Genomic DNA, 19666 nt, shown 5'->3' with positions numbered 1-19666 from the left:
CCCACATACACACATGGCTGGTACATTTTAAACATACCCATTGTACTTTATAAATTCAATGGAATTCTCAGATAAGAAAGGCCCGTAGAGAGTTACTAACCTTTGTATTTGATTGGGAGAAACTAAAAAGAGACCACTGACGTCCTGAGAGATTCCCAGGGCACTTAACTGAGTCACTGCCCTGGTTTGTGGCTGAGCCACTCTGTTTCACCCCTGCTAAAGGCTCACTGAGCTGACACAGAGCACCAGTGGCCCAGGACAAACTTCCCAGAGGGCTTTTAATGTGGACTGAGCTTTCATTCTATGTGGATGTTTTGGACTCTCAGCATAGTCTATTTCTTTGTAATAGTACATTGCATTTTTCAAGTAGTCTTTGTGGGACTAGAAGAAAATGCTATAATGCAATTCCAGAGGTGAGGTTCTCATTGAGAAGATTCGATTTATTGTGTTAACATAGTAAAGTTTAGGTCAATTTATATTGGCCCTGACTTTTGAACAAGCGCAGTGCTAGATAGCAAGAGTGCACATAAATGACATGATCTTTGCCCTTGACATACTTATAGTCTCATGAGGAAGAGAGACACAAAACATACGATTTCAGTAAACTGTGTAAATGCAATGATGGAGGTTTGCCCAGGATGTGAATGGGGATGCCAGCAGTGGCCTCTCAGCGCATTCGTTAGTGGGATTCATACCCTTCCCTCTAAGCAGGCTGGGTTTCAGCTCAGACTGCTCGGCCTCTTTACTAATGTCACCAGGGAGTAATCACTGATACCATGAGAAATAATGTGTAATTATTAGTGTACGTATAATTAATGGTGTGTATATGTGTGTGGATAAGTGGAATATATATGTCACTTGAGTGAGGCTTTCATCATCACCAGAAGGGATTTAAGAGCTAACAGAGGCCATGGTATTCATACATGTGGTTTATAACGTGTGAGAGGTTCACAGTGTTAACATTTGAATAAAATACACTTGAGTGAACTTCTCCTTTATTTTTTCATAATTTCTTAATAAGCTAAAAATATCTCTTACAGTTTATAAATAATAAACAAATGATTATTTTTTGGCTCTCATTTATAACTGTTCACTTGTGGGTCAAGTCTGTTTTCTGTTAAGGCATTCTTCTGTGATATTTATAAACTTCTTTTTAAGTAAATTTTTTCCCTCTGGCTGAAGACAACAAAGTTTGGGTTAGCCACTATGCCATATTTATGTTGAAAGCATTTCCTTAGAGAGTAAGAAAAACTAGACTTTTATACCAAATGGATAGATTTGTAAAAATCGAGTTGTTAACAGTATCATGTAAAAAGATTCTTGTGAGATGTAGTGAAACAGAAGGGATGTTTGATCTCTATTTTTCTAATTTGTTTTTCCCTTAAATAATAGAAATCCTCATGTTAGGTTCATGAAGAAAAAACTGAGCCAATTCCTTAGGTCACATTAGGGACGGACATACCCTCTGGGAAATCTGTTGTCTTTGACTTAGCTTTCGTGCTCTGTTCTTCACTGGTAGGTCTTTTATCCATCTGAGAGGTCTGCAGCCTCAGTCTTTCCCTGCTGCAGCTCTAAGTGGTGTTCCTCTTAAAGAGTTCCATGTGGTGCTGATGAGACAGCTCCCCAGTAAACAGAGAACCATCATGTATGTGTTGATCCAAGAGGATGTGATGTAAATATCTTGTGAGGCCAGCCTGCCACCCTTGACTCCCCCACCCAGAGGAGGAGCAGTTGGGAACTGCAGTTTTTTGAGTTAAAACAGACCATCAAATTGGTGGGATTTTCTACCAGGCCCATACAGCTGGCCCACAAGGACCAAGAAAGATGAATGATAATTTCATTTGGAATTGTTTCACTAGCACGTGTTGGCTTCATTCAACTAGCAAACGCCAAGTAAAATTTCATTTTTGAAACAAACTGGACCTTGCACATTTTCATTAACTCGAGTGAAGTAAATCTTAACCATTTTTATGACTTGCACAATTAACTTAAATGAACTATTCTTTTGCTGCTTATTCGTAATGGACACATCAAGGACAATGGTGTAAGTATCAGCCTTCCTTCTGTCAGCACTGTTTTAGTAGAACTGACAACGTGATCCTGCCGACAAAGATCTCTGAGAGCAGGTTTCAAGCAGAGAGCCCAGGAACTCAGCTCTTAAAGTTGTAATGGTTATTGGCTTTTGTACAACTTGTGAACTATTCCTCTGTAAGCTTTAGAATGAATGAAATCTTTGTCCTTTTGTCTTCTGTTCAATGCAGGAAAGTCCAAGAAAGGTATGACAACCTCCCTGTGTGGTGTTTTTGTTTCCAGCAAATAGTGAAAGGTCATTGTCAAGTCACCTTTAAGAAGTGATCAGATTTAAAACTGTACAATGGTGTATTTTTCAGTCTAATGATTATTCCTTTTACACAATAGAGGAAAATTGTTGCACATTTGCTAGAAACACAATGCTGGGTGCAGCTGCCGTGCATTCATGGGCAGCTGCACGACCCTCTTTGTTTTGTTTTTTTGTTGCAAGGTCAGACCATGCAGGAAACACGAGTGCTTCAGAAGCATTGTTTTGTAAGACTCAGGATCTAGATGAAGAAAGAGCGGGCCTTGTGATGTATGTCGGCTAAGTGTCAAACAGGATGTTTCTCCTTTATAAAGGCCAGGTGTAAATAAGGAGGCTACATGGGAGGATGGAAGGATTTTGGAGGCTCCAACTTGTTCATTCCATTTAAGCCAGTTTTATAGGAAAGATTCAGCAGAGAGTGAAGAGCAGTCTAGATGTCTGGCTGGAATAAATAAGACGCTTCTTATGTGGCCGGGTGATAGAGACGGAGGATGTTACAGGACTGACTTGTAAAGTTTGATGGGTTGTGCTTCAAATAATTGAATGGCATGTTGCAAACCTTAGCTCTTAAAAACTATCTGTTAATGTCCTCTCAGCAAAAAGAACTGTTTCATAGATAGAATCTTGTCTTTAGTCTCCCTGTTTTCTAGTTGACCCATGTGTGCGAAAGGTTTTCTCATTTTTGACTGTGTGCATGTTTCATAAGCTTACTTTTGTTTTTTTAACTTCTTGAGTTCTTCTCTATAAACTCAGATTTAATCTAAAACTGTGAACATCTTACCTCATCAAGCTGGTATTGTGACTAACCCCGTCAACGACTGCATGCTGAAGTGTCTGTTTTCCTGTCCCTTTGCCATCCTTTTTGATCTTGTATCTTTTTCCCTTTCACTGTCATCCTCCTCATTCCTGACTTGTCCTGCGCCTTCGTCTTCCGGCTGTGGACTGTGGGTAGGAAGAATGAGTTTCTCAGCAGGTGAGAAATGGTCGGAAATACCCATTAATTTTATCCTCTCAAACCAGATTATAATTTGGTCATCTAATTTTCTGTATTAAGGCCCAGATAACCATTTGAAGGTCTATAACACACATTTGGAAAATACTGGCGAGATTATGTATCCCACAATGGTTAACTCACAAAGGACTTTTCAGATCCAATTAGCTAGAATTCATAAAGATGAGCATTTTGAAAAATAATGATAAATGGGCTTTGCACAGCCAATCTGTTGGCTCTTCCAGGGCAGTGAAGAGAGTTGAATTGGCTTGGGTTCCATGTTTGTGCTGTGCTTAGCGACCAGCCTCGGGTATTATCAGGTCTCACTTTATAAAGCCTATAAAATACCGCATTCAGACAGACATTTCTGCCTGGATAGGAAGGATTTAGAGCATTTACAAGGCCTTTTTTCCTTTTTAGTTGCTGTCCCACTGCTGAATGTTATTCTTGCTACATAATTTTGAAACAAAAACAAAAACCAAGCAGTCTCAAGGATTTGGGAAAGTCTCAGGTTTTTTTCCAACCCCCTTGCTTTGCCCCACCCCAAACAGTAGATGCATTCCACGTCCTTATTTAGCCACTAACATGGTTAGAATTTACAGATGAACAAGTGAATACATTCAGTGAGTCTTTATTTTGTGACATCTGAATACCAAGCAAATGGGGGTGAACAGGATACACATGTCCCCCTCCCTGATAACTTATCTTGAGTGGAGGCTTAATCAGCTCACAATGGTACTGATGCTACCTTACTGCACCAGCAGCTCTTCCTGGGCCCCTACCTGGGAACCCTCCCCCAGAATCCTGATCTCCTGCAGGGTTTTTCTGTTGAAAATATCTGTCTCTTTAAAGGGCCGGGACAGAGCCTGGATCCTAAAGCCAGCTCTTATGAGTCACACTGGTGCAATTCTGGGGTCCCAAGGAGGAGGTCCATGCCCTCGTTTGTAATTGCAGGAGTAACTTGGTTTTTTGGGGGGGTTGTTCAGGAGGGAGGAGGCTCAGCCAGGTGACAGCTGAGTTCATCGTGATCAGTTGAGTGTTGCCGGTGGGGGGAAGGGAGCAGCTCATAAGATGGACGTTCAACACACTTGGGTCCACAGGAAGCAAAAGTCCTGCTTTGGGAAAGCTGCTTGTTAGCAGCAGCACTTCCCATTCAGGCTGCCATGAAAACGCAAGGTGTTCATCCTACCACCGGAATGATGGAAGGTTCCCTCGGACTGAGAGCAGCGAAATACAGCGAAACACAGAGGAGGTGACCTAGGGGATTTAGGGTCACAGTCCTTAGCACGGTACACATTGTAACACGGCTGTCCCTTGTGCCTGCATCCAAAACATTGGCACCATTTTAGTTTACTGTCTACTTCTCATGAAGGTGGTAAGTTCATTTTCTTATTTTGTGATACTTTTGGGAAAAAAAAAATTCCTAGAAGATATGAGGAGCAGGGCATACAGTTGTTTTAAGAAGAAATATATTCACTCTCTTTTCTGCTTTTCCCGAAAGTGTTCGTTGCGTTGTAGGAACTGACTTTTCCTCATTGTGAAAAACTGAAGGGAAGGGAGGTTTGGCACATGTCATCGCACAGGAGATAATTCTTGCATGTTTTTAATTATAGGGCTGTCCTTTAGGGATTTGTTTTTCATACTAAAACCAGGACATGTCTCTCATGTCATTAGTGCCAGTGTGAGGTTTTCTTTGCCAACAAGCCTTTTTGGAAAACATAAGGAAAGATATGTGTATGACCTTTTCAAATAATTTCTGGTGTGTTTTTCTTGTCCCCCCTTTTTCCATGATGAATAATTGGAAACAATTTAAAAGGAGCAGTTAGTAATTCCAAAAGTTCAAGTATCAAAGGTAAATATTTGAATATTGAATTATTTTGCCATTCTTAAGGGGATAAAAGGCACATGCTCCACGCTTATGAATGCACTGGCTTCGTGTGATGCTTTATGCATTAATCATTGCAATTAATGACATGCTCTCTGAAGTCTCATGGTGTGCTTTCACATTTTGCATGTTTCCTGAGCAGAGTGATATGTAGTTTTTGCGTATGGGTGTTTGTTTATCATTTATAATTACATTTTATATTTAAAGAAACTTATTTTCCCAGAATTGCCTTAATGTGTACTAACATTTTCACGTAGATAATCTAAAACTACTCCAAAATACGAACGGCATGCAAATTCCTCATGGAACTAAAATCATCTTACAGTTTTAGTTTTGGTTTATAGTGCTTTGTTAAAGCATCATGGATTTGGCTTCTGTTTTTAAATGGAAATATTAGTCAACAGCTGAGGAAGTTGTTTGGAATCACTTGTCTTCTTTTGCCCTTTGGCCTTCTTTTTGACCATTTCATTACTAATTAAAAGCCTCATTGAGAGGTAGATTGAGCACAAGAAAACGGAAAATTCAGATGGTCCAATTGTAAACTCTTAATAATAAGTCTAGTAGGAAATTTGATCAGATTTGATTTGATTGCAAACTATGGTACCGGCTAAAGAAAACATCTTTTTAATGAATCAAGGGATTTATTTATCAGTATGATCCCTAATTCCTGAGTACATGGTAAATAGAGAATCAAAAGGAAGAATAATTCAATGTGTGATGCCCAAAATCAGCTACCAGAGAGCAAGCCATAGCAATAACACAAATGACCGACATGCCAGCTGACCAGGTACAGGGTAAGGGAAACCCCTCTTACTTATGGTACTTTTGCTTCTATTAATGTGATCCCTACATTTTCATATGGTTGATACCACCAACTAGCCAAAGGCTGACGGTTAAGGTGGAAAAAAAAGAAAGCCATATATGTGGTAATTAGGAGGACCACAGCCATTGGAAGGGTTATGGACTCTGCATGTCTTACATAAGGTAATTGGCAGACAAGGCAAATTGGGGGGGGGGGGAGAATGAGAAAAATGTGCAGTTTGCATCTTAACCAGACTACAAGTGTTCGTGATGATAGGAGTGACATGCAGGTTTCTCAAATCCTATACCTAGATGGTCCAGCTTCTGTTTTGTGACCAGATTGAGTAGCTCTTAAGTTGGAACACCACTGAAGAAATGACTGCCCTAAGACCCTGGTGTTGCTTGTCATGAGGAGTCATCTTGATTCACTTAAACTCAGCTATTTCTAGAGGATTCGGGGCCTTTAATCGTGTTCTGGGTGTGTGTGTGTGCTGATATATTATCCTTGGTTGTACTGAGAAGTGGAAATGACACAGCAGTGTCAAGTGACCCGCTGACAAAGACCATCATTCACAAGGCCGGTTCTGGGAAACGCTTGCTTGCACTGAGCGTGATGCTGTCTCTTTGATCTTTTTGGCTTCAAAACAAATTAGACCAAGGCCCAGTTTCATAGGCAGATGTTTTGGGTTGCTGGTTTATGTCTTAGAAGATCTAAGACTGAAAAATGAGGCATAGTAACATATTTATGGCTCTTTCCTTAGGATATAATCACCAACAGATGAGTGAGGGACAAAGGCAGAAGTCTTCTGAATTTTACAACCGCACAGCATCCGAATCAAATGTCTACTTGAACAGTTTCCACTACCCAGATCACAGCTACAAGGACCAGGCCTTCGACACGCTGAGCCTAGACAGCTCTGACAGCATGGAGACCAGCATCTCTGCCTGCTCACCTGACAATATCTCTAGGTAAGATGTACTCCTGGGAAAGGTTTCTGGTTTGGAAAAGCACCTACTGGTTTCAAAAAGTAAAGCCATCAATTTGGGACAATGCATATGTACAAGCCCAAATTTCAGAGCATAAAGAGTCTACGATATAGAAGAAGGTTGACTGTCATGGTGGCCTTTGAAAGTAGTTTTTTCTCTGTATCCCATGTGACTAATCCATTTTCTCCTCTGCTCTGTTTCTCTACATTTGACTTCACTTGCATACTGTGCTGCAAAATCGATTTACCTCTGTTGGTTGACTCCAATCTTCTTTTGGACTGCTTTTGATTCAGTAAAGAAGTCATTTCCAGTGATACAGGAAGAATTTGAAGGCTGTCTTGCTCTTATGTTTGGTTGAAAAGAAGGCTTTAGCTGCTTTGCATATTAAAATTTTTGTAAGGATTTAAACATTCATATTTGTGTTCATACTTTGAGGAAAGCAAAGGTGGTCATGTGTGATGATGGCCAAAGGTGCATCAGAAATACAGAGCTAGTGAGAGTATTCTTCCTCTTCCAAAGCTTGCGATGGTGCCCAGCTACCTTTAAAGTCAGACCCCAGAGCCTGGCATTCTAGGACAGGCCCAGCTCACTAGTCATTCTCTCCTCCTGATACACCTCACAGAGCTTCTTATTCATTTAGAGGGCAATGAATTCTCAGACTTCCGTGCCTTTGACATTATTGGTTCTAGCCCTGGGATCACACCCTTTGTTCATTCTTTTATTTATATGCTCATTCATTCCACACATTCTTGTAGAGTACCCTACCATTAATGGCGAGCTGAAGTTGGCTCAGACTGGCTGGCAAGCACCGAATGTGCCCGCCTCCTCCTGACCCAGGGATCGGTGATGTCATGTCGGTAGCTGGAAGCTGGTCGTGCAGGCAGTATTCACTCCACATAAGTCGACATTTGCTACCTGTCAGGGGTTTTGTTCTCCTCCGGAGAGCTGGTTGACCAGCGCACCGCTGTCAAGAGTCAGCTCATCCTTTCTTGTGTTTATCCACTCAGCCTCTTCTCACTGAGCACTGGGAAAAATATCTTCTCATCTCCCATCCCCTCCCATTTTAGCCTGGAGAAATTCTCTGCATCCTTCAGGCTCAAACTCAAGTAGGAAACTCGTGAAAACGTCTCCCTTTTGGGCGTTGTTGTTCTTCCGTGTTTCCATGGCATTTGATGCGTTTTCCTATTATATCACAGATCGCATTGCAGTCTACAATTTTTTTTCAATAATTAATCAGTGCATTCCTCAATGCCAAGGAGGATATCTAATTAATTATCTTTTGTTTTCTGCACTCAGCAGAGATCTTGGCATATAGTAGGCACTCAGTAAGTGCTGGCTGAATAAATACCTCAGGGTGTAGTAAAATGGACATATTTTCAATTTTGATTTTTCTTCTTTGATTTATTTCACTTGGCTGAGAGCGAGCCATTATGATTTCAACACAAGAAATGTCCAGTATTCAATAAGTGGTCATTGAGCACATGTCTCTCTCTCTCAAGTGACAATGTCTAGTTGGATAGTGGCCATCGAACGAACTTCCCTGCATTGTAGTGAAGCCACAGGCTGGGGCAGGAGCACTCATGCCCTTTGGGCTCCTCCTGACAACTGATTGTGCTAACTGAAGCAATCACAGAACTCTCTCGGTCCTGGTTTGCTAATCTGCTAAAGGGAGGGATGGTTTCTTAAATGCAAGGGGATGATGGATTTTAAAACATGGTGGTAGAAAATTACCATCCTGTATATAGAATTCCTTTACAAAAGTTTGAATGATTTGTCCCCCACCCCCCAAAAAAAGGAGTAACAGAGACAGAGGGAAAGTAGTATCAGCGAAGTCGACTCAGCTTCGGGTTAGTGTTTCATAAATAAAGAGTGTGAGAGACCCACATGTAACCAGATATTATAGCTAGGAAATCTGGGGAGTCGGGGAGAAGAAAAAAAAGATAGATGCTGTATTTTGTGGTGAATAGAATACGGTGTGTTGTAATTCTGACATCATAATGGGTGAAATAATGGTATTACTGGGTATATCCTCTCAGAGAAGGAAAGGAGTTCCTGGGGAAAAACACTCAAGCGACCATGAGAATTATATATATTGCTTCTTGTCGCATGAAATGACGTAAATTTAAGGAGGGAATTATGTAAAAATAAAGAATAATTTTTTTTTGCTGCCATTATTATTTAATGTTAGAAGGGTTAGTATTTCACTTTATTCAATGTGAGAAGATGGAATATCTCACTTTTTACACAATCTCGTGTGACCGTTTTAGGCAAGGCACTCGAGTGTGTGGCGCCGTTGGGCGTCACACCGCCTGCGGCACTGCGAGCGCTCCGGGCGCGCGCTGCTCCCGCGAGGGGCCTGAGAGCCGCCCGCGTGCCGGCGGCGGAGGCCTTGAGGGGTTACTCACAAATGGCAGTAAACCGACCGAATGGACCTGCTACTTTTGAATAACAGGATGCAGACGAAAGTCAGCAGCCCAGCAACTATTATAAAATGATGACGGGAGGAATAAAGTTGACGTTAGGGGAGCACAGCGCGCAGCCGTTCCGTTCCCAGGGTAGTGATCTCAGAGGGACTTCCGGGTTCTTAGGCACTCTGCACTTTGGAAAGTTGTTATTTTGAAAGCATCCGACTACTCTACCCTCTTCCCAAATGATTTTGAACATTTTATAATAGTATCCCTGTGGTGAACTCTTGATAGCTTGACCTTTTTTTTCCTATTTTTGAGCCATCTTTAATAAGTAAATACATTCTATATGTTTTCCTATCATCGTGGTTTTCTCTCTCCATTATCTGCTCCCGCCTCTTCAACCCCTCCAGAAATTAAAAGTAAATATGTGTCCCTCTAAATGATCGCTCCCCAGACCCACCTGTCAGATTTCATGGTGGTGAGAGCAGCAGTGCAGCAGTGAATACAGGAAATTACCTAGAAAGGGACCACTTCAATTAGATTTACCAAACGTTAGAAGTTTAGATCTAGAGACTAATTAAGCACAGTGGCCAGCAAAATCTTAACTTATATTTATCAGCTTACCCACTTAACTTTTTCTTTAAATGTTTTCCAAAAATAGAAAATGAGAATGACCCCAGTGAATGTGCCTTGTTAAGAGGACAGCATTACTGCAGAGTGGTCTTTCCTGGCAGGTATCTACATGTGGTCATTTTCTTTCTTTCCCCCAGTTTATTTATTTTTTATTGAAGTATAATTGACTTACAATGTAGTATTAATTTCCAGCCATATCATTTTGCATAGTTCTTCACACGCGTGACCCAGTGCTGCTAGCAGTCATAGATAATCAATCACCGTGGTCAGAAATTACTAATAGTATTACTTGAAACATGCCGTCAGATTCTCTGAATGTCCAAAAATTGAAGCCAAAGTGGAAGATGCCTGTAAAAGGTCTAGTTTAAATAAAAGGGAGAAAGAAGAAAAACAAGCATTTCTCTTCTGTGCCACCATTTACCTAAAAAACATTCATGCTGCCCTAAGATAAGCTTGTACCCATTTTTATGATGGGAATTAATGTGACAAACATCAGGGAAGTGGATAGTAAGAAGCTAATGTTTCAAATGTGTGTTAGGACAGCACATTCTTAATGCGAACTTTTTGAAGATAAGTAGAAAGAAATAAAACTAAAAATTTCCTCTTTCTAAGATTTTTTAAAATTGTGTATTAAAATATCCTGAAATAATACGTGTTTTAAAGAGGTAATTCCATGCTGAAATTCTAGCAACACAAACTTAGTCTTGTGGTTTATTAGGTCACAAAGAGCTACTGGTAGAATTACAGAATTACTCAGAGTTGTGGGTACCTTCACTTTTTGTTGAGACATCATTTTTGTGTCTACCAGAAAGTTACTTGAGTCACACAGTGTTTTTGCTTTTTCAGCATCATTACTTACACTGTACGCAATCATAAAGCTAAGAAAAAGGGTCTTGGGTCTTAGAAAACAGCAACTGAAAGTCAATTCTGCTTAAAGTCTCCATTCTGCTAACATGACTGAATGAGCTCATAGAGTATTGTGTTCTGAATCCCACCTGCAACAATATGATATCATTAGCACTGCTGTTGAGCCCTGACCTTGTGGTCGTGCTCCGAGAAGATACTGAGGAAGTTGGTCTCTCTTGATAACTGTTACCTACCAGCAGCTTGTGTGTGGAATGGGGACAGGACTGGGTATGGGGTTGAGGGCATTCGGGGCTGAGCTTGGTTTTAAGAGATACTTCAACCAGGATTTCAGGTACTTCTAATCTTTTCCTTTTAGGCAAAGATTTGTATTCTTTCTAGGGAGTCAAAACCCAGTATTTGCGTTTTATTCTAGGGCATTCTTTCAGAAGAGATACAGAAAGCCAGAGGATTTCAGAGGAGGGCAGCTAACTGTTAAAGGGACCAGATAGTCTACTGACTAGAGAGAGATTAGATGTTTTATAAGGAGTAATAATTTGCTTAGCCTGAAAAAGTACTTGAGAAGATGAGTTGAAAATTGATGGTCTGGGACACTGGCTCTTCATTTAGTGGCAAACTGGTGCACTGAAGGCAGTCTGGGAGAAGTTTTACGACTGTATGGAGAATTTTGTTTTGCTGCATGCTTTACGTTTTGCTTATTTATTTATTTGTTGTATGACTGTTCTTTTTTGCTTTTTTCCTTCCTTTTCCTGTTTTTGCCTTTGCCTCTAAAGTGAGTATTCTAAAAGGCAATTCAGATTTTGCTGAAAGATATTACCCAGCACTGAAAACTAAATCCGCTATTTAGATTCCTTTTCCCTTGAATGAAGTTTTGTTTTTCTTTATGGCTATGGTTTTTACCAAAGTTGGTCACATCAAAAAGTAATCGTCAGTTGATAAAATAGAGTATTGGCTGAGTAGAGAAGGTAGGCAAAACTAATTATCTTTAGACCATTAATGGCCAAGTGATTCAGTATCAGCGCTCACATATGAGATCAGAAATGTGTGCCTGTCTTTTGAAGAAGGTCAGAAGTTGGAGCAATGGAAGGAAGCATTACCCCTCTTGTTATCTGGATGGGCTGGAGAAAGTAACTATGATGTCTTGTGCTACAGGTAATGAATGCATCACACAGTGTATCTTCAGCGACTTCCAGCTCTTGCTTTGCACGGGAGGTGCGAGCCAGATGGCATTTCCTTTGTTCACGGCCATGGTATTGACAAGCCTAGACTTCTCCCTAAGTTCCTGTGGCAGTCCCATTTAGTTTTCGCTGCAGGTGCAACTCTGACTCCCCAAAAAGCATCAGATAGTGGCAACGTAACATCATAGAGCAGCGAAAGTTTTGCTGAGTAAAAGTGGTTTACATGTCAAGGAAATATTAAAATCAACAGTAGCAAAAGTGTAGCTGTAGAGAACAAATAGGTAAGTAGGTGTCCATAGATAAAAATTAAGTTTTTTAACAAAATAACCAAAGTAGCTTTTAAAGTATAGAAGGTATAGTTTTTTAAGTGACTTCAGGTGCTTAAAAGGTATGAAGTTATGAAGAAATGTAGACATGTACTTTCTATCAACTGTTTTCAGAAAATTCAGACCATTTGGGAAAAAAATTAAGACATTTATGGAAGCATTGCCAAATAAGCAGATTGAGTATAATTGGCAGAGATTTAACTGGAAATATTATCAAATAAATAGAAAACACCCTGAAAAATTCTCAAAACATGAACAGAAATATTTAAAGATGGATAAATATTTGAAAACTTGCCCCAGATATGCCCCAATAACACATATATGAAAAAACATGTACTGAAATATTTATTTCTAACCAAGTTATTTCCAAGCAGTTCATCTGGATTGGCTTCCTATGGCCTCAACATCATACTTAGGCCAGTGAGTGGAAGCTGTTGGAAGACAGATTTTTGATTCCGCGTGAGTATCAGTATTCTAACAATGCTGTCCATACAATGGAGGAACAGGCACAGTGAGTTTCTTGTAACTAACAACATTCAGGCACAAGCTAGATGAATAATGGGGGTGTCATAGAAAGAACCAAGGGACAGATGGGGGTTAGCGTATCAGTGAGTGTTTTGTTTTTTTAATTGTTTTTTAAGACCTGAGACTTAGTGAAACTCTAATTATTTATTTCTAAATTAATTGGAGTCATAAGCCATATATGTATATATGAAATGTCACAGACGACACTACAGAACATAAACGTGTCCTGTGCTGTTGAATGACCTGCATGTTGTCTTAGGCTTTCTCAGTTGAGCTGATGAAATTTGTCCCCTTTCCATCCATGAGGTCAGATAGTCTCAATAAAGGGAAATGCAAATTGCTGCACAGAAATTGAAGTTTTTTCCCCTTAATCCTTGCTGGTTGAAGAGAACAGAACTTATCCTTTTGTACGTCCCCCAACAGCTCATGGAAGTATGAGAAATAAATTGCCTTGTCCATGTCTTTCTCAGAAGAAAACACCTGTCTAAAAATTGGCCCAAGATAACCCTGCAGAGTGCAGCCTAGTTGTTAAGCCTCTATGGAGTCAATGTTACTAAGGCTGTCCCTCTCCTTGACGGATGCTTTTTGTAATGAGGCTGGCAGTACTGATTTTTTTTTAACTTAAATTTTTTAAACAGTTTTAGGTTCACAGCAAAATTGAAAGGAAGGTACAGAGATTTCCCATATACCCCCTGTGCCCACACATGCATAGCCTCCCCATTATCAACATCCCCCACCAGAGTGGTACATTTGTTACAATTAATGAACCTACACTGGCACATCACTATCACCTAAAGTCCATAGTTTATGTAGAGTTCACTCTTGGTGTTGTACCGTCTACGGATTTGGACAAATGTATAATGTGGTGTATCCATCATTATAGTATCATACAGAGTATTTCCATTGCCCTAAGAATCCTCTGTGCTCTGTCTGCTCGTCCATCTCTCCCTTCCCACCCCTCACTTCAAACTATGGGCAACCACTAATCTTTTTACTGTCTCCGTAGTTTTTTCTTTTCCAGAATGTCATATAATTGGAGTCATAAAATATTTAGCCTTTTCAGATTGACTTCTTTCACTTAATAATATACATTTAAGGTTCTTCCCTGTCTTTTCATGGCTTTATAGCTCATTTCTTTTTAGTGCTGAATAACATTCCATAGTCTGGATGTACTAGTTTATTTATCCATTTACCTACAAAAGGATATCTTGGTTGCTTCCAGGTTTGGCATTTATGAATAAAGCTGCTGTAAACATCTGCATGCACAATACTGATTTTAAGATAAACCATATGTCCTGTGTTACTGTGGTCATTTATCTCTTTAAAAGAACTCTTAGCCCTGTGTCTGAAATATCCTAGGGTTGAGATGATCAACAATATGATTTGGGGAGACTGACTATACAACAATTATCTTATTCATTTTATGTGAATTATTTTTTATATGAATGGGTATAGCAAACGTGTACCCTCCTGTGTGTGCCAGGCTCTGTGCTATGGAGGATACAGGGACAAAAGCCTCTCTGTACCCAAGAGAGTCTAGAAAAGAAGGCATATATTTAAGTGACTAGGCAAGTGTACATGTGTAAGAAACAACATTGGTTCTCTGTGGCTGCAACATCAGAATAAATAATTTTGACCCAGGCTATGGTCCTTTTTTTCCAAAATAGTCAAATAAAATGTAAACAAGTGAAATGTAAAATATTTTGTTTAGTGCTCAGCATTTCCAAGTTCTCCTCTTTCTCTTTTAGTTGCCCTAACTGTTCTTGCAGCTCTCACTCCCCTTGGTTTTTTCCTTCACTTGTCTGTGTGACATCTTTCTCAAGGTGCATTTCTCTTAAAGCCTTTGGATCCCTGAATGCAGTTTCTTCACTGGCATGGTGAGTGGGCTTAACTGGCAAAACTGGCCACCACCCTCCTCATGCACCTGTAGGAGAAGTCATTTTTTAATTGGCCATTTTAAATCACCATTAAATAGACATTTATATTTATATTTAATGACATGAAAGTACTCAAATTATGTTTTTAATGTAAAAAGGGCAGATTAGAGGGTTATATAGTCTGATCCCGTTTTCTGAAGTAAATTTCATAGGTGTAAACAGACATACAGAAAAACTGCTGAGAAGTTAGCTCTGAAAGATAAGATTACTGGTACTTTGATTTTTGTGTGTTATGTTTTTATGCATTACTAAAAATGAGCATATTTTAGTTTTGCGATAAAACATACATTGCCATTTTGAAAAAAAAAACATTCAGGAAATAAAATGTCCACATGCATAAAGATTCAGTGAAAAAGCAGCTGGTGACTCCTGTTCCCAAACCAAATAAAGTGACTTCCAAATTTAGGGACCATCGACAAAGAACTTTGGTGGTGATTTAGTTGGGTCTGGGCATCTCTGAATAATTAAACTAATGGGAAAGCCTCCCTTGGGCCAAAAACTTTCAGGCGTTGGAGGAAACATTTTGAGAACACACTTTATAAAGTTTGGCTTTTGTTTATTCATGAGTAAAGCACTTTACTTGGTGTTATTTCCCTCGCCTGTATTTTTGTTGCCTAAGCTGACTTAAGTTAGATTCACCTACAGTTTTCAGAGCTGAATTGACTCGCCTCCTCAGACCAGTGATTCTTGTAAGTAACATCCTTCAAATTGTGTTGGATTTTGTCATACACCTTTCTGGACCTGTGTGTGTGAAGAGACAACAGTCAGAAGCTATATCCTTAAAAGGCTTTTGTTTTCTTCAGTGCCAGCACTTCGAATATTGCCCGGATAGAAGAAATGGAGAGACTTCTGAAGCAGGCTCATGCGGAGAAGACCAGGCTGCTTGAATCCAGGGTAGGCCTGATGTCTGTGTGCCAGGGGCCGGTGATGTGGTGGTTCAGGATACCCTGCACTTGACATTGGGGAACTGCCCTCAGGCCTCGATAAGCAGTGTGATCTTGGAGGAGTCACTCAACCTTTCTTGGCCTCATTTTCTCATCTGTAAAGTAAGGGGGTTGGAGGGATGATGTCTGAGGCTCTTTACCGCACTACCATTTCTCATAGTGTGAAATACATGTAGTGTGGACAGAAACTGAAATGAGTGTTTTGTGTGGTATCTTCCCTCCAGTGGCCACTTTTTTGCCTGCCAAGGGGTAGGAGGAATGTTGTGTCTCTCTGCATCCTCCCTGCCTTGTCAGCTTGCAGTAACTACACTATTGCAATATTAAAATCCCATGTCATTGTGACTGTATTTCAGGCCAGCAACTGAACTTCCTTAGGAATCCCCCCAAATGCCTGTGCATCCTGCCTGAAAGGGCACCTCCTTTCCTCTTCTAACTTCCCTGTGTGCTTCCTCTGCAGCCTTCAGTCAGGAAGCCACAGAGCAACAACAGGAATTGGAAGGACCCATGGCCTTCAGTTAGAACATGGCCATCGTGGGGGCGGGTGTAGCTCAGTGGTAGCATGCCTGCTTAGTGTGCATGAGGTCCTGGGTTCCATCCCTAGTACCTCCATTGGAAAAAGAAAAAAAAGACAGCCATCAAAAGAAAGGCTAAATGTCATGACTAGTGTTGGGTCACAATTAGCGAGGCTTTTTAAAATTAAAAATGGGAGAGTTGTGGTCATTAGTATGAAATGACTGAATATAGTCACAAGCTGGGTTTTCACTTAATATTCAATTGTTAGTTAAGTGTAGGGTCTGCATTTCTACATTGGATGACTTTGGGAGCTATGTGAGAGGTGATTACGGGTATTTTAATCTTGGTTCTATAATGTAAGAGCTTAGGCTCTAAAGCCAGGAATTGTCTAGTGAGAATTATTTTTCTGTATATATTAGTTGGAATCATTCAGGTATGTAACCAGTATGTCTGAAAATTCGTTCTGCAAAATGATATTTAGGAACGCGAAATGGAAGCCAAGAAGCGAGCTCTGGAAGAAGAAAAACGACGCCGAGAACTCCTGGAAAAACGATTGCAGGAAGAAACTAGCCAGAGGCAGAAGTTAATTGAAAAGGAAGTAAAAATTAGGGAGAAACAAAGGGCACAGGTAGGTCAATCTGGATGGATTGGAGTAGGTTGCCCCCTGGTGGTCGTTCTGTAGAAGACGGTCATGCTGTGTTTTGAGGATGCCTCTGGCTGTGCTGACTATTAGCCCTTGACTTGGAATGGGTGAGAGAAAGATGTGCATTAGTGGGCAAAAAAATGTATGTTTATTTCAAAACTCCTTGGGAAGTACTAACAAAATGACATTTTTCTTTAGTTATGTGGAACCTTTTGATGGGAGGGGCATTTTTGCTTCTACCCATTTTGGGGTGTATGTTTAAAAGGAGAATGTGTTTTGACCAGCTTTGAAAATGCAGCTAGATTCATTACTGAAAGCAAACACAACACCCAGACCAAGTTGGGTGTTGTATTTGTTTTAGCTGAGAGAGAAAAGATTCTATTAAGCCATCTTTCAGGAACAAGCACTCCAGAATGGGATCCTTTTACCAGCCTGGTTTCTTGGAGGTCGCATTCATGCTTTGGGTTTTTTTTTTCCTTCTAATCTCTGTGTTGTCACATGTGTCCCCTTTGCTGCACCAGTCCACAGACATGTGCACAGGATTCCTGGACTCAAGCAAAAGTCAGGAAGACCAGCCACTTTGTTTAACTTCCCATCTCAATCATAGTCCAGTTTGAATCTCTGTTCTTATCACTAGAACTGCTAACATAATGTATGTTCTCTGAGAAACTGAGATAAAGCTTTGCTAAGAACCATGTAATTTCAAATTCAAATTCAAATCATATTACCAAGGTTTACTAGACTCAAAGGTAAAAGGTACCAATGCCCCTTTTCCTTACGGTTGCTGGCAGTTTGATCGGTACAGCAGAGAGAGACTCTCCTTAAGACTTTGTGTGCTTTGAGGTATCAGTAAATCCATGACATCTGTCTAGAGTCAAAGTGCCATAGAATCAAAGGCAAAATAAAGGAAAAATACAAAGTAAAACTTACTCGTTTTATCTCATTATGCCAAACCTCTGTCAGATTTTGATTTGCAGTAAAGGTCATCTGTGCCCATTTGGTATCTGAGGCCAAACCAAAAGGCACAAGTTCTATTTTAATTCTAATTCTAAGTTTTGTTTCCAAGATATGATTACGATATTTTTCCCCAGGGCAAAGGGGTGAGATAATGTAACAGAATAAAATAAAAAGGCCATTTTAGAAATATTACCCGTGGCGATAGGTACTCCCTAGGTTAGGTGAACCCCTGCTCCAGCCAGAGTAAAACAAAAGACATCTTTGTACCCCTCTTCCGTGTCTGGTCCTGGACAGCTCATTGGGTACAGCTTTGATTCCACTTCTTCCCTTATTTCAGCTTTGCTTTTCAAAACATACGTCTCTGCTTTCAGTTTCTATCAGTGTATGCAGGCTGCCACGTACATACATACTTGGGGATCTGATGGGGGTTGTACTTACTAAATAATGTTCAGTGAATTGTGTCATGTGTGAGGTTATTTAAGGAGAACTACTGTTAACTTGTGGCAGGGAGAGCTCCTGGAAACTGTACCCTCATCTGGAAGCAGCAGCCCAGATAACTTCATGCTTCATTTCCCAGTGCTTTTAAGTGATAAGTGCCTCTCTTAAAGCTAAAATAAATGGCATGTTTCCTTTTCTCATCTGGCCATTTTAAGGAATAGAATCTGTTGGCCTGAGTTTATCCACATTTTCTTCCCCTATCCTGTAGCATTCTTAAAATGCTGTCCACTTTTCAGATTCCAAATGACAATGTTAATCTTAAGTTATGATTATCACGTGGGCATTTTAACACCTTGGCTTTTAAGTCCATTTTCACTTCTAAACATCTGTGACCTGAAACAAAACAAGTGACGAGCTGTGGATGAGATGGGCTTGTGCTTTTCCAGGCTCGACCTTTGACCCGCTATCTGCCCATTCGGAAGGAAGACTTTGATTTGCGGAGCCACGTGGAGACTGCTGGCCACAATATTGATACCTGCTATCACGTGTCAATCACAGAGAAGACCTGCAGAGGATTCCTCATCAAAATGGGTGGAAAAATTAAAACTTGGAAGAAACGTTGGTTTGTGTTTGATCGGAACAAGCGCACCTTCTCTTACTATGCAGGTGGGTGATAAAAAGTCTGAGTGATATATCCAAAGGAGGAACTGAATCACTCTCTGCTTAGGGACGACGGCAGTCAAATTCAGCATCAATAAGTAGAGTGGTAAATAATAAGACTAATGGCAGTATTAGCTTGGTAGATGTGTATAATTTTATATCCAGATTATATGGCCCACATGATATGATTTTCCTCCCTAGAAATGACAAAACCTACTTTATTTAAACAGTGTGAGTTTGTTTATTCTAGTTCTGAAATAAGCTCAATTCCAAATAAATATTAAATTGAATTTAATTTTTTTAGCCCAAAATATTGTCTTTTAAACCACAAGACCAGGGAGGAAAAAAGGTTTCTATCTATTTTCTTACAGTCAATGCCCTGTTTAAGTCACACACAATTAGCAGCTTGGCTGACAGTCATTTAGCTGTAGTTTATAAACTAGAGTGGTCATTTAAGCCCAGAGAGTAAAGCCCATCAGTGAACTAGTGGGTAAGTAAGTGTGTATTAAGTGACTGGAATATTTTTAGATTCTTTAAATGAGGGAGTATGAGAACCATACCCTGATGAATCTTCTATAAATGCAGGAATATTTGTGTAACTGGTGTACTTATTAAGAAGCCCCTTATTAACTCTGAGC

General features: G+C 40.1%; 1 protein-coding gene across 14 annotated transcripts in view; it reads left to right on the top strand.

The window, feature by feature from the left end:
• Positions 1–19666, top strand: part of PHLDB2 (pleckstrin homology like domain family B member 2) — a 208185-nt gene that overhangs the window by 182247 nt on the left and 6272 nt on the right. For 11 of the 14 annotated variants that reach the window (XM_064495515.1, XM_064495534.1, XM_064495531.1 and 8 more), the window contains 5 exons: positions 5146–5181; positions 6777–6984; positions 15677–15767; positions 16812–16958; positions 18815–19034. In XM_064495515.1, coding sequence (XP_064351585.1) covers positions 5146–5181; positions 6777–6984; positions 15677–15767; positions 16812–16958; positions 18815–19034 — 702 coding nt within the window. The remainder of the gene's footprint in view (positions 1–5145; positions 5182–6776; positions 6985–15676; positions 15768–16811; positions 16959–18814; positions 19035–19666) is intronic. The other 3 variants (XM_064495565.1, XM_064495545.1, XM_064495520.1) reach the window with 1 other exon arrangement.

The sequence above is a fragment of the Camelus dromedarius genome, chromosome 2, assembly GCF_036321535.1.
Source record: "Camelus dromedarius isolate mCamDro1 chromosome 2, mCamDro1.pat, whole genome shotgun sequence".
Classification (NCBI taxonomy): Eukaryota; Metazoa; Chordata; class Mammalia; order Artiodactyla; family Camelidae; genus Camelus; species Camelus dromedarius.
Note: the sequence above shows the minus strand (reverse complement) of the source record. Positions and strands in the feature narration are given on the sequence as shown.